The 17,611-nt window shown below is 43.9% G+C and overlaps 1 protein-coding gene across 1 annotated transcript in view; it reads right to left on the bottom strand.

Annotated features, from left to right (window-relative positions):
* Window positions 1–69: 69 nt before the first annotated feature.
* The window catches only part of COL4A6 (collagen type IV alpha 6 chain), a 136,579-nt gene continuing 119,037 nt past the window's right edge, over window positions 70–17,611 (bottom strand). Inside the window, exons 27-45 of the mRNA XM_074914789.1 lie at window positions 17,424–17,585; window positions 15,261–15,431; window positions 14,428–14,571; window positions 14,022–14,147; window positions 13,530–13,711; window positions 13,193–13,256; window positions 12,586–12,660; window positions 12,079–12,186; window positions 10,187–10,294; window positions 9,705–9,776; window positions 8,321–8,446; window positions 7,846–7,962; window positions 6,823–6,984; window positions 5,756–5,854; window positions 5,347–5,493; window positions 3,562–3,678; window positions 2,609–2,800; window positions 2,089–2,375; window positions 70–1,477 (exon numbers count right to left, since the gene is read on the bottom strand). Coding sequence (XP_074770890.1) covers window positions 1,217–1,477; window positions 2,089–2,375; window positions 2,609–2,800; window positions 3,562–3,678; window positions 5,347–5,493; window positions 5,756–5,854; window positions 6,823–6,984; window positions 7,846–7,962; window positions 8,321–8,446; window positions 9,705–9,776; window positions 10,187–10,294; window positions 12,079–12,186; window positions 12,586–12,660; window positions 13,193–13,256; window positions 13,530–13,711; window positions 14,022–14,147; window positions 14,428–14,571; window positions 15,261–15,431; window positions 17,424–17,585 — 2,720 coding nt within the window. The 3' untranslated portion in view covers window positions 70–1,216. The remainder of the gene's footprint in view (window positions 1,478–2,088; window positions 2,376–2,608; window positions 2,801–3,561; window positions 3,679–5,346; window positions 5,494–5,755; window positions 5,855–6,822; window positions 6,985–7,845; window positions 7,963–8,320; window positions 8,447–9,704; window positions 9,777–10,186; window positions 10,295–12,078; window positions 12,187–12,585; window positions 12,661–13,192; window positions 13,257–13,529; window positions 13,712–14,021; window positions 14,148–14,427; window positions 14,572–15,260; window positions 15,432–17,423; window positions 17,586–17,611) is intronic.

Consider the following 17,611-nt stretch of genomic DNA (forward strand, 5'->3'; position numbering starts at 1 on the left):
TTTAGCCCAACTCAATTAATTCATTTTATATATATATATATATATATATGTATCTTAGCATACCTTTTTCATGGCTTTCCCTCAAAATATACAAGGGTAATACAATTAGTGGCACTTCTCTTTAATTATGCCCTGAAGGAAAGAGTGACTAGTTAACAGTGCATATACCAGAAATACAGTTTTTTAAACTAACAGAAATAAAGCCCAGTGGAAGCAGTATATAACATATCCATGTCAATAGAGGTTAAAAATCCCCATCCCATAACAGCTTACTTCTGTGTCTGTGTAAGCTTGCATGCTATCTAGTGAAGCCTCTACTTTTCAAATGCACACAGCTTGAATAACTACAAAACAAGTGGGCCAAGGCTACCTCAGATATGAAATTTACATTCATAGTAATGAAATGTTTCTGGTGGCTGCGCATCATTTGACTGCAAGAAGATAAGCACAGACCTTGAAGCAGATGTTTTACCTGGAATATATTTCAGCAGAAAGCTATGAAAAATGCTTGAGGTGTTTCGGATTCACTTTCACATCAAAAATTGCATTTTTCACTGGGTAGCTCTTTAAGGTCAACCCTGGATGAGAGTCTGGATTAGAATTGATTCCCTGTCACTGGAGGAAAGAATGTCCCATCTGTTTAATAAGCAAAGCAAACCAAATTAATCTTTTTAGTCTTCCTAAGGAAGTCAGTTACCAACCACTAATGCTTAGTGTTTCTAAGTCACCTACAATACACTGATAAATTTTAGCTAGCTCTGTATTTCACAGGAGAACGAGTCTTCATTCCCTTACACTAGACCAAATACTGTTTGCAAAGACACTAATCAAGCGTAACTTTTGAAGAGTCTTTCTTGTTGGTGACTGGCATGTGCCTTGGACAGAGGAGTGGTGTAATGTGAGACATCAGTTACTCTTCAGTCTGAAGAAGGAACTCACAGAGACTTCCTGAGGTAGCCATAAATGAGGGGAGAAAAACCCATTGAAGTGAAAGCATAGCACCATGTTCCATAAAAAAGAGGCTTCAGAGCAGTGGTTTTCCCCTCCTCTGTGTGCAGTCAAACGCCTGGACTTGATGCTCACTTTTTGTAGAATTCTGGCCATCTTGATTCACCCATCAACCACACACAAACAGGTTTATGAATTTATCCTTCTTCACATCAGTGATGTCTAGTCTTAGGTAACAAAAACTGTTAATGTTACTGCATTTTTGTTACTACAAGTTCTTCATGCACACTTGGCAACGGCTGACCCTTGTTCGAAGCTGTCCTGCTTTCAGAGTTTCCGAGGGAGGAGCACTGACAAACTGCTGTGACTGTTCAACCGTCGTCAGCCAGAAGCTGTATTTGTTTGCAAAGTAATGGCATGTGCCCCTAGCACCGTTGCATTCAATGAACGGAGTAGCACGGAAATCCTCCAGGCAAGAACCAGGTGAGACAAGGGACTGACCTCCACCTTCTGCACCAGCCGCAGTATGCTGAAATAAAGACGTCAGTTTAAATGAGTTCAAAGGAACAGAATGGGAAAGAAACAGGGGACTCCTCCAGCTTCATCAATAAAAGGGAGTAAAACAGGCAACCAAAATTATACCTTGGCTATGCCATCAGTATTTTGAGGCAGGGCTAGAGGTGAAGCAGCAAAAGAATGTACTTAGGTGAATATACAGGCCTGGTATAACGGAAATCCAGCTTTTCCCTTGCAAGTGGGGAAACTTTGGAAGCAGTAACACTGACTTCATATTTTTCTAACAATCTAGAGCATAGAAAATGTTCTACTTTTTCCACTGAGGGGATTAAGACAATGCTGTAGCTTAATTAGCATTTTCACATTTAAAGGTTTGAAGAAGAAAGAATATCTGTGGCAAGACAGAACTACTGCATCAAGGTTACTACTGAACTTGAGTGGTACAGGTGAGGCAGCCACCTAAACAGGAACAAACTCAGGAAGGCCACAGCAGGCCAGCTGATAAAGGCAAGGAGATACAGGCTCTACTTTCCTGTAAGAGATTCAGAATACAGTCTCAGTCACCTAATCAAGGAGATCCAGAAATGTTTAAAGCTGCCTTTGCATGAGCAATAGTACCCTTACCATAAGAAAGGAGTATCCTATCCATAGGCTGCGCCAGCCAAGGGGACACTGTGGGATGGTGATGTCCTGGCTGTGCACAGCCACGGCCTGGGAAGGTGCCTCACATACCGAGCACCGGCTGATGTACTGTGGGATCTGAACACTGTCCACTGGCATCATGGGGATAGGAGCAGTGGTGGACAGCCAGTAGGACTTGTCATTTCGGCTGGCATAATAGCACACTTCGTTGATGTTGCAGTAAATGAAAGGCATGGTGCTGAAGCGAGGCAAACATGAGCCAGCAAAACCTGGAAAAATGGGAGAAGTGGCTACATCAAGCATCTGCCAAATGCTCCAACTCATACACAGCAGACATGAGCGGTAGACGATGGCCCAGGTGACGCTGCTCCCCATACAGATTTTGGCCATGCAGACTTCCACCACCTCCACTACAGCCGCCTGCGGCACTGATGAAAACTGCTCATTTGAAACAGGATTTTGGCCGACATTGTTTATACCCGAGAGAATTCTGTCAGCTCACCAAGATCCTGGTTGTGCGACTTCTCCTGCCCCTCCACGTACAATAAGCTGTAGCCGTCCCAGAGCTTATTCATTCCTATGGGACAGGGTGGGATTTGGTCTGACTGACTGTGCTTCACTAAAGTGTATCCAACGCCCATGCTCCGACCAGGCATTCCCGGCAAACCCAGAGAGCCCGGCTTTCCAGCAACACCTACAAGGCAGAAAAGGAGTCACTATTACTAACACACAGTGCGGACAAGAGCTGGCTCTGTACCTGATTTTGGCACTGCTGCCATTGTGTTTATGTCAGTCTTGTACAATAAGGAGCCTACGTTTTGACAGTTGTTATATGAATAACTAGACCTAGCAGCTCCAAACGCAGTCATTTCACAGTAGCACCCACCCATTTTCTACCTCATTTAATTTTCTTTCTTAGCCCAACAACTCTGGTGCCAATGTGTTAGCATGTATCTCATAGTACAGTAATTCTGAGGATCTCAAAGCAGCAACTAAAACCTAATAAATTCATTTTTTGCTATAGTACTCCTCATGATGATATTCCTTTGATGCAGAAAGCTGAGATGTACAACAATTCTGTGGAGAATCCAAACCTTCTCTCACTGTGCCTTTCCTCTACTATCCAACCCTCACAGCTGTGTTCACTGTGAGTATCATTTTGCTCTTTTAGATCTTCAAGATGACTCGCACATCCACAGAACATTAAAACCAAAAGATGATCAGAATTGTACCTAGGGAAACACCAGCAGTGATAGAAAACAATGACATGTGACATAATCTTCATCACCGAAGATTAAATTCACTACATTGCAGATACACGACACAAGATCGCGTGTATGCCCTGGTCTTCCTAAGGTAAGTGGGTGTTGGGGAGGGTCTCTGCAGAACTTGTAGGCAAACAAAATTCTAGTGATTGCTTCTTTCTGATCTGAGTTCCCCAAATTGTAAAATTACCTTCAAATCCTTGTGGTCCTGGGGCACCTGAAGGTCCTGGATCCCCAACTATGCCAGGAGACCCAGGTAAACCATCATGTCCTTTCAAACCAGATCTTCCCGGCAAACCTTTTGTACCTGAAATTAAATACGATTTTTAACTATCATTATCTCTTCATACTAATGCCTTCACTCCTGCAGTCATATTCCAGAAAAGAAATACATTGTCAGCAGCCATGCTGAGAGCTCACTCTGCAACAGCTGTGGTTACAAACAACTAACTCCATACAGGGATTCCACATGATCTGATTGTTAAAGGATCAAGATATGTAGCTGAACATTAGATAAGGCTGAAAATGCAGGACTGAGATCTGGGATAAGATACTGATTTTAGTCTGAAGCCACATCAGACCTAAGACCCAGGTTTCAATTTGATGTTTGTGGAAGTCTGTGAAGTCCTCTCATCTCTGTCACAAGATTCCTGCTGCTGTGAACACAAGAATCCTCTGGTATAATGGTTCAGCTGTTGTACGCTGAAGATAGTTGAGCTACCTTGCTGAAATTTTGCTTAAAAGTTGAAGTCACTTGTTTTGCTTGATTTCACCCTTTTTTCAAACCAGAAAATTGGCCTTGATGTTCAGTCTAAATATGTAAAATTAGAGCCACTGACTTGAACCAATTTCAACTTTTCCCTATCCCCCTGATATTTGATGACAGGCATCTGACTGAAAAATCTTCAAAAAGTCTCAGGGCAATGAAGTGTGCTCAGAATATACAGGCTTAAAAGTTAGTGGGATGTAATAGGAGGTGCCTGCCTACAGACCTTTAGAATCCATTCAGGACTGCCCTGACCCCAAACCAGAAAGGTCTGTCATGGATTGAATAAACCAACAATAAAATAAGCATTCAGGATGGTACAAATTATAACAAAATAGTATCGAGACAGAATGCATTATGCAATTGCACAGGGCTAGATACCTGTGATCAGTAATGTGGACAGTTAGTATAAAGAAACATCTGACTGAGAAGCAGATGGGTGTATACATTTGCATGACTTTTGTAAAGATTAAGCATTACAAATAGTATAAATAGGGGAAATTTCCCAATGAACTTCTCTCCTCCCACTGCTCTGCAGCATCTGTTACCTGACTGCCTGACCAGTATTAATAAAGGCTCTCTCAGCTTTTACTCCCTGAATGTTTATGCACTTTAGGAGCTAACACAGCTCTAACCACTGTGATGGGATTCAGGATAACATCTAGGGGGAAGGACTGGTGCTAAGTGATGTTCCCACTCTAGAGGATTCATGAATAAAAGAGAATACTAACATTTTAAAATTGCCTGAACGGCAGTGCTGAGAAAGGAATCATGGGGACTTGCTGGGCCCCGGAGAGCCAACTAGTGCAGGACCCTCCAAAGCTGCTTTGCCAAACAATATGAACCACAGTGGCACAGGCTGAAGCTCCCAACACTTCTCCAGTTACAGTATGTCATTGACAATTCAAATAATTCTCAGTGGTGAATCATTTTCACAACACTCCACCTGCTAGTACCAAAGCTGTATCATATCAGCTACATCACAGGCTGCTGCACCTAATTATGGAAACCTAATTAAAAAACACTATAAAAGTGCATGAACAGAATTTATCAAATATATTCTAGTAATAATAAAATGTGACATTTGTATGTATTTTACTGGAATTATTTCCCTTATTAGAAAAATCTGTAAACCTTCCTAATGCATTTGCGAAAGTAGTGTTGCTCTTCCAGAAGGCGGCATTTCAGTGATCTGAGCGTAATTTTTACCTGGTTTTCCAGCTGGGCCCTGGAATCCAGGATCTCCATCAAAGCCAGGGACACCATCAATCCCTGGCAGACCAGGTAAACCTGCAGGGGCTGTGATTTCTTCTGGCTGTGGGGTTATACCTGGAGCCCCTTGTCGGCCAGGGAGACCTGCACACGGTGCAAATGACGCGTAAGTACCCCACAAAAATGCACAGTTTTGATGATAATACTGACACAAAGGAGAAGTATGCTAACTTAAGACTGCCTTAGTAGAGCAGCACTGGATATCTTTGTAAAAAAGGGTGTCAAGCTCTCTCTAATTTATTTCGGTCTCTAAAAAGTGAAGAGTCCCGCAAACAAGCCCATTAAAGGAGCTCTGAAATTTTCCCCAGCCCAAACCGTGTGCAATAAAGAACAGCTTTTCACTCACCTCGACGGCCCATTTCACCTTTCAGCCCAGGGTAACCAGGATCCCCCGGAGGCCCATCTTTACCTGGCATCCCCATAAGGCCAGGCTCACCTCTTACACCTGCAAAGACACGCAGGGGCTAGGCACAGGGTCCTGATTCTGACCCGCAGCTGGGGCACTGAGAAACACACTGATGGCAGCAATGGCAACAGCATTTCAGCTCTGAGATAGAGGGGACCATGACCCTTAAGGAACTCTGTGCCCATTTTGATGTCCAGAATGGCTGCAGAGCCTCAAGACAAGAATTTCCACAGCTACATAATTATACTTTATTGAAAGAATTCTTCCCCTTCCTTGGGTAACCCAAGGAAAGTGTTTGGGGAGTACACATCTTTTCTATTTGGAATCCATCTCTATGCACAGCACAGATGGATGGGGATCTGCCAGCCTGCAAAGACAGCATACAATTCTTCACCTGGCAGTGGTTGTCCATCCTCGCCTGGCCTTTGAGCTGTGTGGTTTCTTTGTAACCTTGCTATTAGAGTTCTTGTTTGCAGCTGTCCTCTAGTCTCCTTCGGCAGAGACCGAAGAGAGAGCAACATGCTCCATGCCTTAGTCCAGAACAAGATCTCTTAACTCCTACAGTCCTCTTATTCTCTTGTAGACACCTAAAGCCACCACACCATGCCTCTGAGCACAGGTGACAGGTGGGATGAAACAGCATCTTCAGTCTTTGCCTAGACAGCATATGCAAGCGGGTAACTAAACTGTATTCAACAAGCACAGCACCCACTGCATGTGGACATCATCTACTCAGAAAAAAAAACAAAAAAAAACCAAAGAGAAGAGCAAAAAAATCATTAGGGACACACTGAAGAGCACTGGGAGCTGCCCTCACTTTGCTGCTTTTGAGACAGTAGGTAAAACCTGCATGGGCCAAAAGTGAAGACTTAGACAACAAACTCAGCTGTGCTTACACCTGAATGAGGATTCATTTCAAAGCAGTCACACTAACCACATGATAGCCATTCATGCTGTCAAGATGAGAGCTGCCAACCCACACCCAAACCCTTTCAAGGCAAGATTACCTTTTAATCCAGATGCTCCAGGGAGTCCAACTGGACCAGTGGGTCCCACGTCACCCTTAATGCCTCGCAAGCCAAGAGCACCAGGGAAACCGGGACTGCCTGTGTCACCCTGGTCGGAAGCTGGGCCAGGGGGACCTGGAGGTCCTGGAGGACCTGGAAGACCTAGAGACAAGAGGGGTAATTAGCACAATCTGGTCCTTGGGCAAAGTAAATGCTGGGGCTACCCCCAGTGTGTCTTTCTAGAGAACAGTCATTGCTTGGGTGTATATATTTCCATGGGTATCCTTCTCCCAAAGTAAAAAAAACCAGACCCTGCCTGCTTATATACACTAAGGTCTCACAGACTTTTTAATCCTTTTAATCACAATAATTTAGCTTCAAATTCTGGACCTGAGTATAGTCCTTGACCCACCTGGTTGCTAGCTTGCTCACTCAGACATTCCTTAGGAGAATGAGAGCAGTGGCATCAAATCCTTGGGCAGGGAAAGGCCTAGAGTCTCAGCCTCTCCAACAAGGATGTGAGGTATTGAATGGGTACCAATGGCATCATGACAAATCTTTCAAACTATTCTTGCTGTCAACCCTACAGCAAGTGCTTCTCATGTACCTCTCAGTATCAGTGAAGTTTGCTGCCTCCCAGCTCAGACAGGATAATTCTAAAGTTTACACAGAGCCTATGTTCCACAAAGCTGTGGAAACCACAGTTCAAAATGGAGCTGGTATCCCAATTTAGACATACTACACTAGACTTAAGTACCCACCTTTGTGCCCAAGTCTGTCTTCAGTACCACAATAGGTCAAATGAATATAGACTAGAGAACTTTAGTAACAGGCTAAACCACATCAGGATTCAATAGCAGGAACTGAAAACAGATCTTCTCATTCTTGATCCCTGTTCTAAATCCCTGGTTATTAAAGTAACAGTACTCATCCAAGATATTTCCCCTCAGAGCTCTTCAAAGGAAGCACATAAAGAAACAGAAATCCCCTTAGCTAGTCCCCTTAAAAGGCCTCTCTTCATACCTGAACTCCCATCAGTTCCTGGATGGCCAGCATCCCCAGGTTTCCCACGTGTATCAGAAGGAAGAGAAACTCCAGGTGTTCCTGGCAACCCAGGCAGTCCCACAGGACCAGGGGGACCTAGAATAAGAAATACAAAGTGAGAGAGTGTACCCTAAGCTCTTCGGTGATCTTCACAGACATGGACAGAAGTAGTGGCCAAGTAGTATTTACTACTGATGAGAACAGAGAGATATCTCACTATATTAGGGGAAAAATGACTATATCCTGTTGTTCATGAGAGGTACAGACACCGTGAGAACTATGTAACCAACTATTTCTCAAACATATAGGCACATCACGCATCTAGCATTTACCTGTCAAACTGCCAACCACCTCTGTGGCTTCAGGAGTTCTCTTTGGTAATTGTGCTGACCATGCAACCTGCTAACCTGTGCTGCCATACATCCTGCTGGGCTTCCCGAACGTCAGTATTTACCCATGTCTCCTGATGAGCCTTTTGGTCCAGGGAATCCTAGAGATCCTCTACCCAAGCCTGGAGAACCTTCTTCACCCTTCAGACCTGGGAGACCTGCAGGGCCTTTCAGTCCAGCTTCACTCAGACCTAATTAAACATGGTTAACAAAGATAAGAGAGCCTATTCAAATTGCCTAATGGCAGTTAAATTATTACACAAACTGAGTTGTAATAAAAAATCAGCCATTTACTACTCTCTCTGCTGTTTCCAGTAGAGTAACGGAAAGAGATTTGGGGTCTCACGTGCTACTCTGGTTGTGCAGAGTGAATCTGAGATGCTGAGAGAGAAGCATATGACTGTTCTGGTCTTCCCAGAAGCTCTTGCACAAGGATGTGTACATAGCACTCCTCTGACAGGATTTGCCTGCCAGCCTGTATGCTGTGCCTCTCAAGAGGATGCAACATAGACTCAAGCTTCTGGTCTTTAAATAATTTAGTGGGCTTCATATTCCAACATGGAGAGATCGGTTTCCACAGACTACTGCAGAAGACACTGAGGTACAAGTGGTGCAGGATAGAGACTCCCAGGAAGAGCTGCAGGGAGATGTTCAGCACGTCACTCTGGTAAGAGTAAATACCAAACAGCTCCCTCAGGAAAACTGTGGAGGATCTATATCATTACCTTCCAATAGAGAAAGTCTTAAACAAAGAAAACAGGTATCGTTTAAGTTGTACACCTCAAGACTGTCCATTTTCATGCATAAAATGTCTGCCACAAATTTTAAGTGCTGCTTTACAAGATGATTGTAACTAAACAAGTCTCTTTGGAAAAGTCTTTGTCCACCTCTCTACATTTAGTAAAACACTGTTTACAAAGCAGAACCACATTCTATTTCATACAGTTAAAAACATGAAAAAATCCAGAAGAAGCTTCCCAAAAGCAGAATCCAGAATCTAATCAAAGAAATCAGCTTCTGATTTTACTGATGTCTTTCTTGAGCTCCAGATAATGGAGGGCTATGGAAAGCAGGAAGGAAACATGTCATTGCTAAGCCCCACTCAAAGCAAGCATTTGATGCTGCCCTGCTAAAATCAAAACATCTATTAGAAATGGAAGAGTTTTATAATTTCATTCCATCGACTTTACAGAAGTGACACAATCTTTCACAAATTCAAGGACAACCATCACCAGAAAAGCCTCTTCACTCCACAGGCTGCACCCTATTCTTACTCACATTAAAGAAGAATTTGTTCAGGCACATTCAATATCCTGAGGTTTTTCTTCAGGTTATAGTTAAATCTTGAACTGGGTGAAATAGGGGAATCTTGTGGGAAACACTGCTTTCCTGATGGATCAGTGTATGCATTTCCCCAACTATGACACTTCTACTACACATTTTCTTTACCTGGTGTTCCAGGAGATCCTTTTGTCCCTGGCAAACCATTCAGACCATTTAAACCCGGAAATCCGTGAAACCCTGAAGAGACATTGGGAACATAAGTGAGCAAATAAGCAAATAATCTAGTTAGGTGGAAATGCGTAAGGTGTTTCATGGAGACTACAACATATATGAGAAACCTGACACACAGAGGAAGACAGTATGTAAAGTCTTCCTTCAAGGAAACTCTTCCTACTGCTCTCACCAGTTTTACCCTCAGTGAATACCCAATCAGTGATCCAAATCAAGGGAGAGCCTCTCCCTTTTCTACCACTTCTCTGCTCATTTCTAGCAGCTGGTGCCTGCACTAACACTGCCAAGAAATAAGCTGATTTCAAACGCACAGCTGGCCCACACATAAGATTGCTGCCTGCCTGCTGTGATATACTTGGCCAAAACACTGGTTCTCTGACCCAATTTCTCCCACCACGTGCAGGCTCCAGATATACCTTTAGGTCCTGCTGTTCCACGGGCTCCAGGGAACCCGACAGATCCTGGCTGTCCTGGAGGTCCTGGTGGCCCAGGGATTCCCCTCAGCCCAGCATTTCCAGGGATTCCTAAAAACAAACAGAAAAATGTTCCTGTACTACACATTCAGGATGGAACAGCTCACAGCTCTATCTTACAGCTTCTGTTCCTGCATTTAACTCATAACATGGGTGACTAAACTATTTAGACAAAGCAAAACCAGATCCAAATCTCTCCCCACTACCACTACTAGCATGGCACTTATCAAGCTGCTTATTTGATAGCTTTTTTTTTTTTTTAATCATAGCAACGACATTCTTCATCACTCACCAAGTAACACACTGGAACAGTTCACTTACTGAATAACTAATTAAACTGTTTTTCAAATAACACATTCCAGTAATGACTTTCACTGTTCTCCCATCTTTAACCTTGATAACAACTTAAGAATCTACCTGCTAGTTACACCACTACCCAAAGACACTTGTAGCCATCCTTCTGGGTAGGCTTGGCTCTAGAGAGGGAGCAGACAGAAGTGTTGCAATGGAAGATTTTAGAGCAGCCTTGCCCATGAGCAGCTGCAAAGAAGCTGCTACTGCTTGTATCTGAGGTGTTCCCTATTTTTTAAAGGAATTCCTTTATGTTTCCATTATGCAGGATTCACCACGTGGTTGAGCTGCAGAATTGGTCACAACAGGACAAGGTGACACCTTACACCCAAAAAGTTGTGGTCAATGGCTCGATGTCCAAGTGGAGAGCAGTGACAAGTGGTGTTCTCAGGGGTCGGTGCTGTGACCAGTGCTGTTTAACACTTTTCTTGGCAACATGGACAGCTGGATCGAGGCACCCTCAGCAAGTTCAACAATGACACTGAGCTGTGTGGTGCAGTCGACATGCTGGAGGGAAGGGATGTGCCATTCAGAGGGACCTAGACAGGCTGGAGAGGTGGGACTGTGCAAACCTCACAAAGTTCAACAAGGCCAAGGGCAAGGTCCTGCCCATGGGCCGGGGCAATCCCAAGCACAAATCCAGGCTGGGTGAGGAGTGGATTGAGAGCAGCCCCAAGGAGAAGGACTTGGGGGTATTGGTGGATGGAAAACTGACTGTGAGCCAGCAATGTGCGCTCACAGCCCAGAAAGGCAACCGTGTCCTGGGCTGCATCCAGAGCAGTGTGGCCAGCAGGGCGAGGGAGGGGATTCTCCCCCTCTGCTCTGCTCTCGTGAGACCCCCCCTGCAGTTCCGTGTCCAGCTCTGGGGCCCCCAACATCAGAAGGACAGGGACCTGATTGAGCAGGTCCAGAGGAGGCCATGAACATGATCAGGGGCTGGAGCACCTCCCCTGTGAGCACCTCCCCAGGCTGAGAGAGTTGGGGTTGTTCAGCTGGAGAAGAGAAGGCTCCGGGGAGACCTTAGAGCGACCTCCCAGTGCTTAAAGGGGCTACAGGAAAGGTGGGGAGGGACTCTGCATCAGGGGGTGCAGGGATAGGATGAGGGGTGATGGTTTTAAACTGAAAGAGGGGAGATTCAGATTAGAAACAACGAAGAAATTCTTCACTGTGACACAGGCACAGGTTGCCCAGAGAAGCTGTGGCTGCCCCCTCCCTGGCAGTGTTTAAGGCCAGGTTGGACGGAGCTTGGAGCAACCTGGGCTAGTGGAAGGTGTCCCTGCCCATGGCAGGGAGTATGGAACTAGATGATCTTTAATGTCCCTTCCAACGCAAAACATTCTATGATTCTAAAATTCCCATCTTCTTGTCAACCTTCTTGTTTAAGCCTTAGCTGAGACAGGCGAACCAGGGCCAAGGAAACAACAAGGCGAGGTTGTTCCACACTTACACCATGAACTGCAGAACTTAAGTGCCTAGTCCAGTACCTGCTGGTCCTTCCTGGCCAAGATCTCCTGGGCCACCTTTGAGTCCATTCGCCCCAGTGTTTCCTGGGTAGCCTGGTTCACCCTTGAGTCCTTCTCTCCCCCTCTCTCCTGAAAGGATAAAAACAGACAGCAGGTCAGAGCACGAGTCAAACTGGAGGAAGGCGTGAAGAGAATGACAAGCACTTTACGCTGAGGTTGCAGCACTTGTGTCTGCTTAGTCACGGCCTTAGTCTGGGCCCTGAACTGGACTCCCTGGATCCCAGTGCAAGTTCACAAGTTCCTCCTCAAGTAGTGAAGTGGGACCCAGTATTAGAATTGGGCTGTTTGTGGACATGTTCATTACCATCCAGATTTCTGCCTCACCTGGATTTCAGACTCCTCAAATCTCACTTCCAGGAGAGGACTAAAGTATTTAAATTCATAGATTACAAAAATACCCAAATTGGCTATCTTGTTTAATCTCTAGAATTTTGCATTCTTGAAGTCAGCAATCAAGGGCTACTTTACCTGGGAACCCCGGGTCCCCTCGCTCTCCTTTTGCTCCAGCAATGCCAGGAACGCCAACAGACTCTCCCTGGTCTCCTGGAAAAGAAAGACAAAGTGGGGAGGCCACTCTCTAATTGACTGTGGGGAGCAGTTTTCAGGGGTGCTCAATAGCCTTGTTTATGAAAATAAACTTTGCTTATATTTCAAATCCATGGAGCAAACAAAGACTATAATAAGCGATGTACCTGAGTTTGAAAATGCTTATAAACAGCAATGGATGCAAATTCACTCATGCAAATGCATGATAAACAAACATTTATGGATAATTCCACAACATTCTGTCCATCATACTTTTGACATAAGGAGATAAGAGAGAAGGGTGCCCCCTCATACTGTCCAACATGCTTCACACAGTGCTGTGGCCATATTTTCAAATGACCATGAAGTGTTTAGGCATTTGGCTTGGGACTGGTCTCATCTGAATGAAGCTCCTTACAGGGGGATATGTACTTCGGAGCCAGTCAATGGAGAGCAACAGACACTTCTAGAACACTACTCATTCATTTTCATCATGAGTATTAGGACTGTATGTACTGACAGACCATGTACACCATGAAAGATTTCTTACCCTTTGGACCAGGGAGACCAATAGGTCCTGGGAATCCAAGTGTTCCTACGATACCATCTGAACCCTGAAAAAAAACCCCAACAAAATCAGCCTTTGCTTTTTATTCTTGCTGTTCCAAGTTTGGGTCATACAATCATTGGGTAACAGACTGCAAAGATGTAGGAAGAAATACTATCCAAAGTGTCATTCAACAGTATGAGCCAACAAAAACAATCTGGAAGTTTTGTTAGGAAAAATCCTGCAAGCTTCTGCTGCTTTGCTACAGAAGTACCAAATAGATCACAGTATTTTCCTAAGAGCACTTAGAGAAGGTGAAGATACTTAAGAAGGTATTTACCCTCTCTCCTGGCATTCCTGGAAATCCTGCGATACCATGTGTACCCTTCTGTCCTGGCAGCCCAGGCTGTCCAGGTGGACCAGGAAAGCCTGGGTCACCATGAAGACCTCTCTCTTTGCTTGCTGACCCAATTGGACCAGGGAGACCAGGCTGTCCACGGCTTCCTGTGATTCCTTTATCACCTGGGTTATACAACAGAGTGTAATTTCATTTCATAATACAGACATTCAGCTCATTTGGGCCAATTGTCCTCTTACTCAAAGCTCCCCTTAAAGAGGAAGAAGCAATGGCAATAGTTCTTCAAAGGAACTTCACAGGAAAATTGTTTTCTCAAAATTCAGAATTGCCATATGCAAATCTTGCTAGAATGTGAATGGCAGATCAGAAAATAGTAATAGTGCAGGTGCTGTCAAAAAGACAGACCATACTTCACTGAGAATAAGTACAGTTACTGAACAACTGATACTGGCAACTAACTACGTTGTGAAATACCTCTAGGTCCAGGGAATCCTCCAAGTCCAGCTAATCCAGGATCTCCTTTGTCTCCTTTGAATTGCAGTGCCTGTTCTGGAGGCCCAAGAACAGGAAGACCAGGTGGACCTACATCACCTCTGTCACCTGAAGAAATAAGAAGTCAGGAAATCTTGCAAAATAATTGAACAGAGAAAGGGTATAACCACTGCCACTAGAAGCTAGCACGCAAAACCAGAACTTCCATGTCTCCTGATGTAAATTCATCAGTAAGTGCTCAGCATCTTTGGCAACCAGGCCAAAGTATTTCACAAGGAAGAAAAGAACACAGTATTTAGAAGAAGACATTAAATATGCAGACATCTCGAAAGGGCCTCCTAAGTCCCTCTGCTGCACTGCCAGCAAAAGCCTTTCAGCCGTTCCTCACCTTTTTGACCTTGGAGTCCCACAACTCCAGGGCTCCCTCTTCCTCCAGCTGTGCCAGGAGTTCCTTTAAACCCACTCACCCCAGGGACACCAGGCAGGCCTGGCATGCCAGGGAAACCAAGCAGGCCAGAAGACCCTTTCTCGCCTGTATAGAAAAGTTGAGGAACAGAAAGGGAAAATTAGTCTCTTCTGGTACACTAAATACCCACCTAGCTGGCAAGTATAGGCGGCATGGGTCTGGCCAAGCACCCAAATCTGGGTAGTAAAACTTCATGGCACAAGCACAGCATGGCCCTTCTCTCACGGGTCTCCACTCATGATACTTTCAAACAGCACTTTTCAGTTCACCTTTGAATGCCTGGTCCTGCTTCCACTGGAGAGCAAAACCCAACCAATTTCCAAGAGAGCAACATGCAGTTACATAGCTCTATTGCTCTCTGCCCAAAATAACACCAAATTCTCCAAGTAACCGCTATTGTATTGGTGCTTAATGACCATACATATTGTAAATATTACTTCCCATTTGGTTTGTGCTTCCTTCTCTTACTTCTATAAATTTCATTCACTGTTCCTCATTTCTTCAACTTTCTTGTCTATCTTGATTTACATGATCTTTTGTTCATAAGGGCCCATGTCCTTTAAGACAGATCTCCCTATGACCATGATTTGATAATTAAATCCATGATCTGTGATTTGTAACTCAGCAGCAAAAAAATGCATTCTAACATTAGTTGGGAATTCATTCTTTTCTGACAAGTTGGGCCTAAAAAATTAACAAAGTTATTTTTTTGTGGGCACAGTAATCTCAGACTATTACCCTAGTGGAACACATACCTTTTGGCCCAGAGAAACCCGGACGTCCATCTTGACCAAAAGGCCCAGGTGGTCCTAAGAATCCTCTTTCCCCAGGAGATCCTGGAGCACCATCAAGACCTGGGAAGCCTTTCATGCCAGCAGGGCCTTGTGGACCTACATCCCCAGTTAAGCCTTTGACTCCAGGAAGTCCTGAATCAATACAAGAAAGAACTCAATAGATTATGTCACACAAACACTAGGACAATTTGTGGACAGCCTCCCAAACTCATTAAACACAGCATTATTTTTAATATGACAAATGGACCTTATGGCACATGCAACCTACTAGAAGGCATAAAGCTTAGAATTGCAAAAGCATTAGTCATCTAATAATAAAATACCTATGGAGAGGGTTACTGCCTACATCACTACACAACTGGCAAGAGTGAAACCCCTTATGATGTATCCAGTTTTGTTTCCTTTACCAGACACTAAACTGTAGCGCACCAGCCTTACCTTTATCATCAAGGCAGCCAAACCAGAATGGGCAGCATTGTTAATACCAGCTTCTGCTACCTACCCCATCCTCTGGGTGAACCAGAGATCAATTGGAGAGGCTTGTTTTTACAAGTTTCTTTTCCACCTTGGTAGTTATAGTGTTACTTCTCAAGAGCAAATTGCTCACTAAGGAAACAAGTTTCTGATTGTGCTGTCAGAAAACCAACATCTTATGCACTGTTTTGCCTCTAAATGCTTCAGAATGTTTCAAGCTGAAGCTTTGTAATGGTTTACAATTTTAAACAAAGGCTCAAACCATTGAAAACAGAATGCTCAGATCCAAAAGGAGGAAGAGAAGGAAAAATCAGGTGGCTTCTGAAAAATGGCATTTGCAGCAGCAGCACCTAATATATGAGCTTTGTTACACTCAAGGCTTAAATATTTTAAGCTACAACCCAGTATTCTTCAAAGCAGATGAAATGGCTGCTTTATTTAAGAAGACAAAGAAAGCACACACCCTTAAAATCTGTATGTATTAAGGACTTCCTTGTAGGCTTTAGGCTTTGTTACTGTCTGAGCATTCTCACTACAATGGCTCTTTGCCTTCTGGTTTGATTAGCAATAATAAGGGGTATCACCTATGGTCAATGCAATTCTTGTAGCATTAAAAGCTAGGTTGTTAGTCCATGAGCTTTTATGCTACACTGCATTTTCTCACCTTGACAGCCTATGTGAAGAACCCATAACCAAACAGTGTGACATCAGAAATGGAGAGTTGATGATAAATGGAATAGAAACATGGTGAAGGAAAAAACAGACAAAATATGTGAACAGAAAGAACAAGGGTACAAAAGAAACTAATGATTCAGAGAGACTACAGCTGCAAAAAACTTAATCATTTGGAGCTTATCATCCTAGCAATGGGAGGTTTTTAAAAACAGTTGAAGGAAAGTCATATATTGCATACAGTCCAAAAATATAAAACAATAGAGAGGCAAAAGCAATGTTAACATCAAAATAAATAAAAAATTTAATCTCAAATGACATTACTGCTTTCATTCATTTGTTGTCACTGTGCTCCAGCACTGCCATTGCGCACATCAGAACAGACAAGTTATGTCACAGACCATTAACTACTAATTCCCAGATCCCTCTTTGCTTGGTTCTCAAGTCTTGCATATATGGTCATCATGAAACAATTCAGTCGGTGCAGCTTGAGAGATACTGCTGTAATCAAGCAGTGGGGGTTTTTTTCCCCTTAAAAGTGAAGGGAAATAAATATCCCTTCTGTCCCAGTGAAGAGAAAGACAGAGAAGACTTAAGTGCCTGTTCTAAGAAAGCCAAGAATTTTTCAATTGGTCAAAGTCACATTTCAAGCAACCTCATACATTAGAAATTGTCATGAAAATGGGAAATGAAGATTAGTCAATGATACAGCCAGCACGTAAGAGCACAGATGTTAAAAATATCAAGACATCTAAGATGCTTTCTCCTGTCTTTCTGTTGTACTTCTTACAGCCTTGGGGCACCATTCCTAGGCAGGAGTCATTCAGTAGTCAGAGGCAAAAGGCTCAAATTCCGCACTCAGTTATGCCTGATCAGAGGTAGGAGCTCACTCCTAGCAAATGCCAAATCTCTCCCACACTTCCTCAACATTGCAGCATTCAGTTTAGCTACTTGTCTTCATTAGAAGACATTACGTACCTGGTGCTCCTACAAGGCCAACTGACCCCAAGGGTCCTGGTTTTCCCTTAACGCCAAAAGGACCTCCAGGACCAGGAGGTCCCCGCAATCCAGGGACACCCGAATATCCTGGACTACCCTGTTCGCCTTTAATACCTAGGAGGCCTGGTCTTCCATCCAACCCTGGGAACAGAGAAGTGGGAGGTTAC

The sequence above is a fragment of the Athene noctua genome, chromosome 11 (assembly GCF_965140245.1).
Source record: "Athene noctua chromosome 11, bAthNoc1.hap1.1, whole genome shotgun sequence".
NCBI classification, from domain to species: Eukaryota; Metazoa; Chordata; class Aves; order Strigiformes; family Strigidae; genus Athene; species Athene noctua.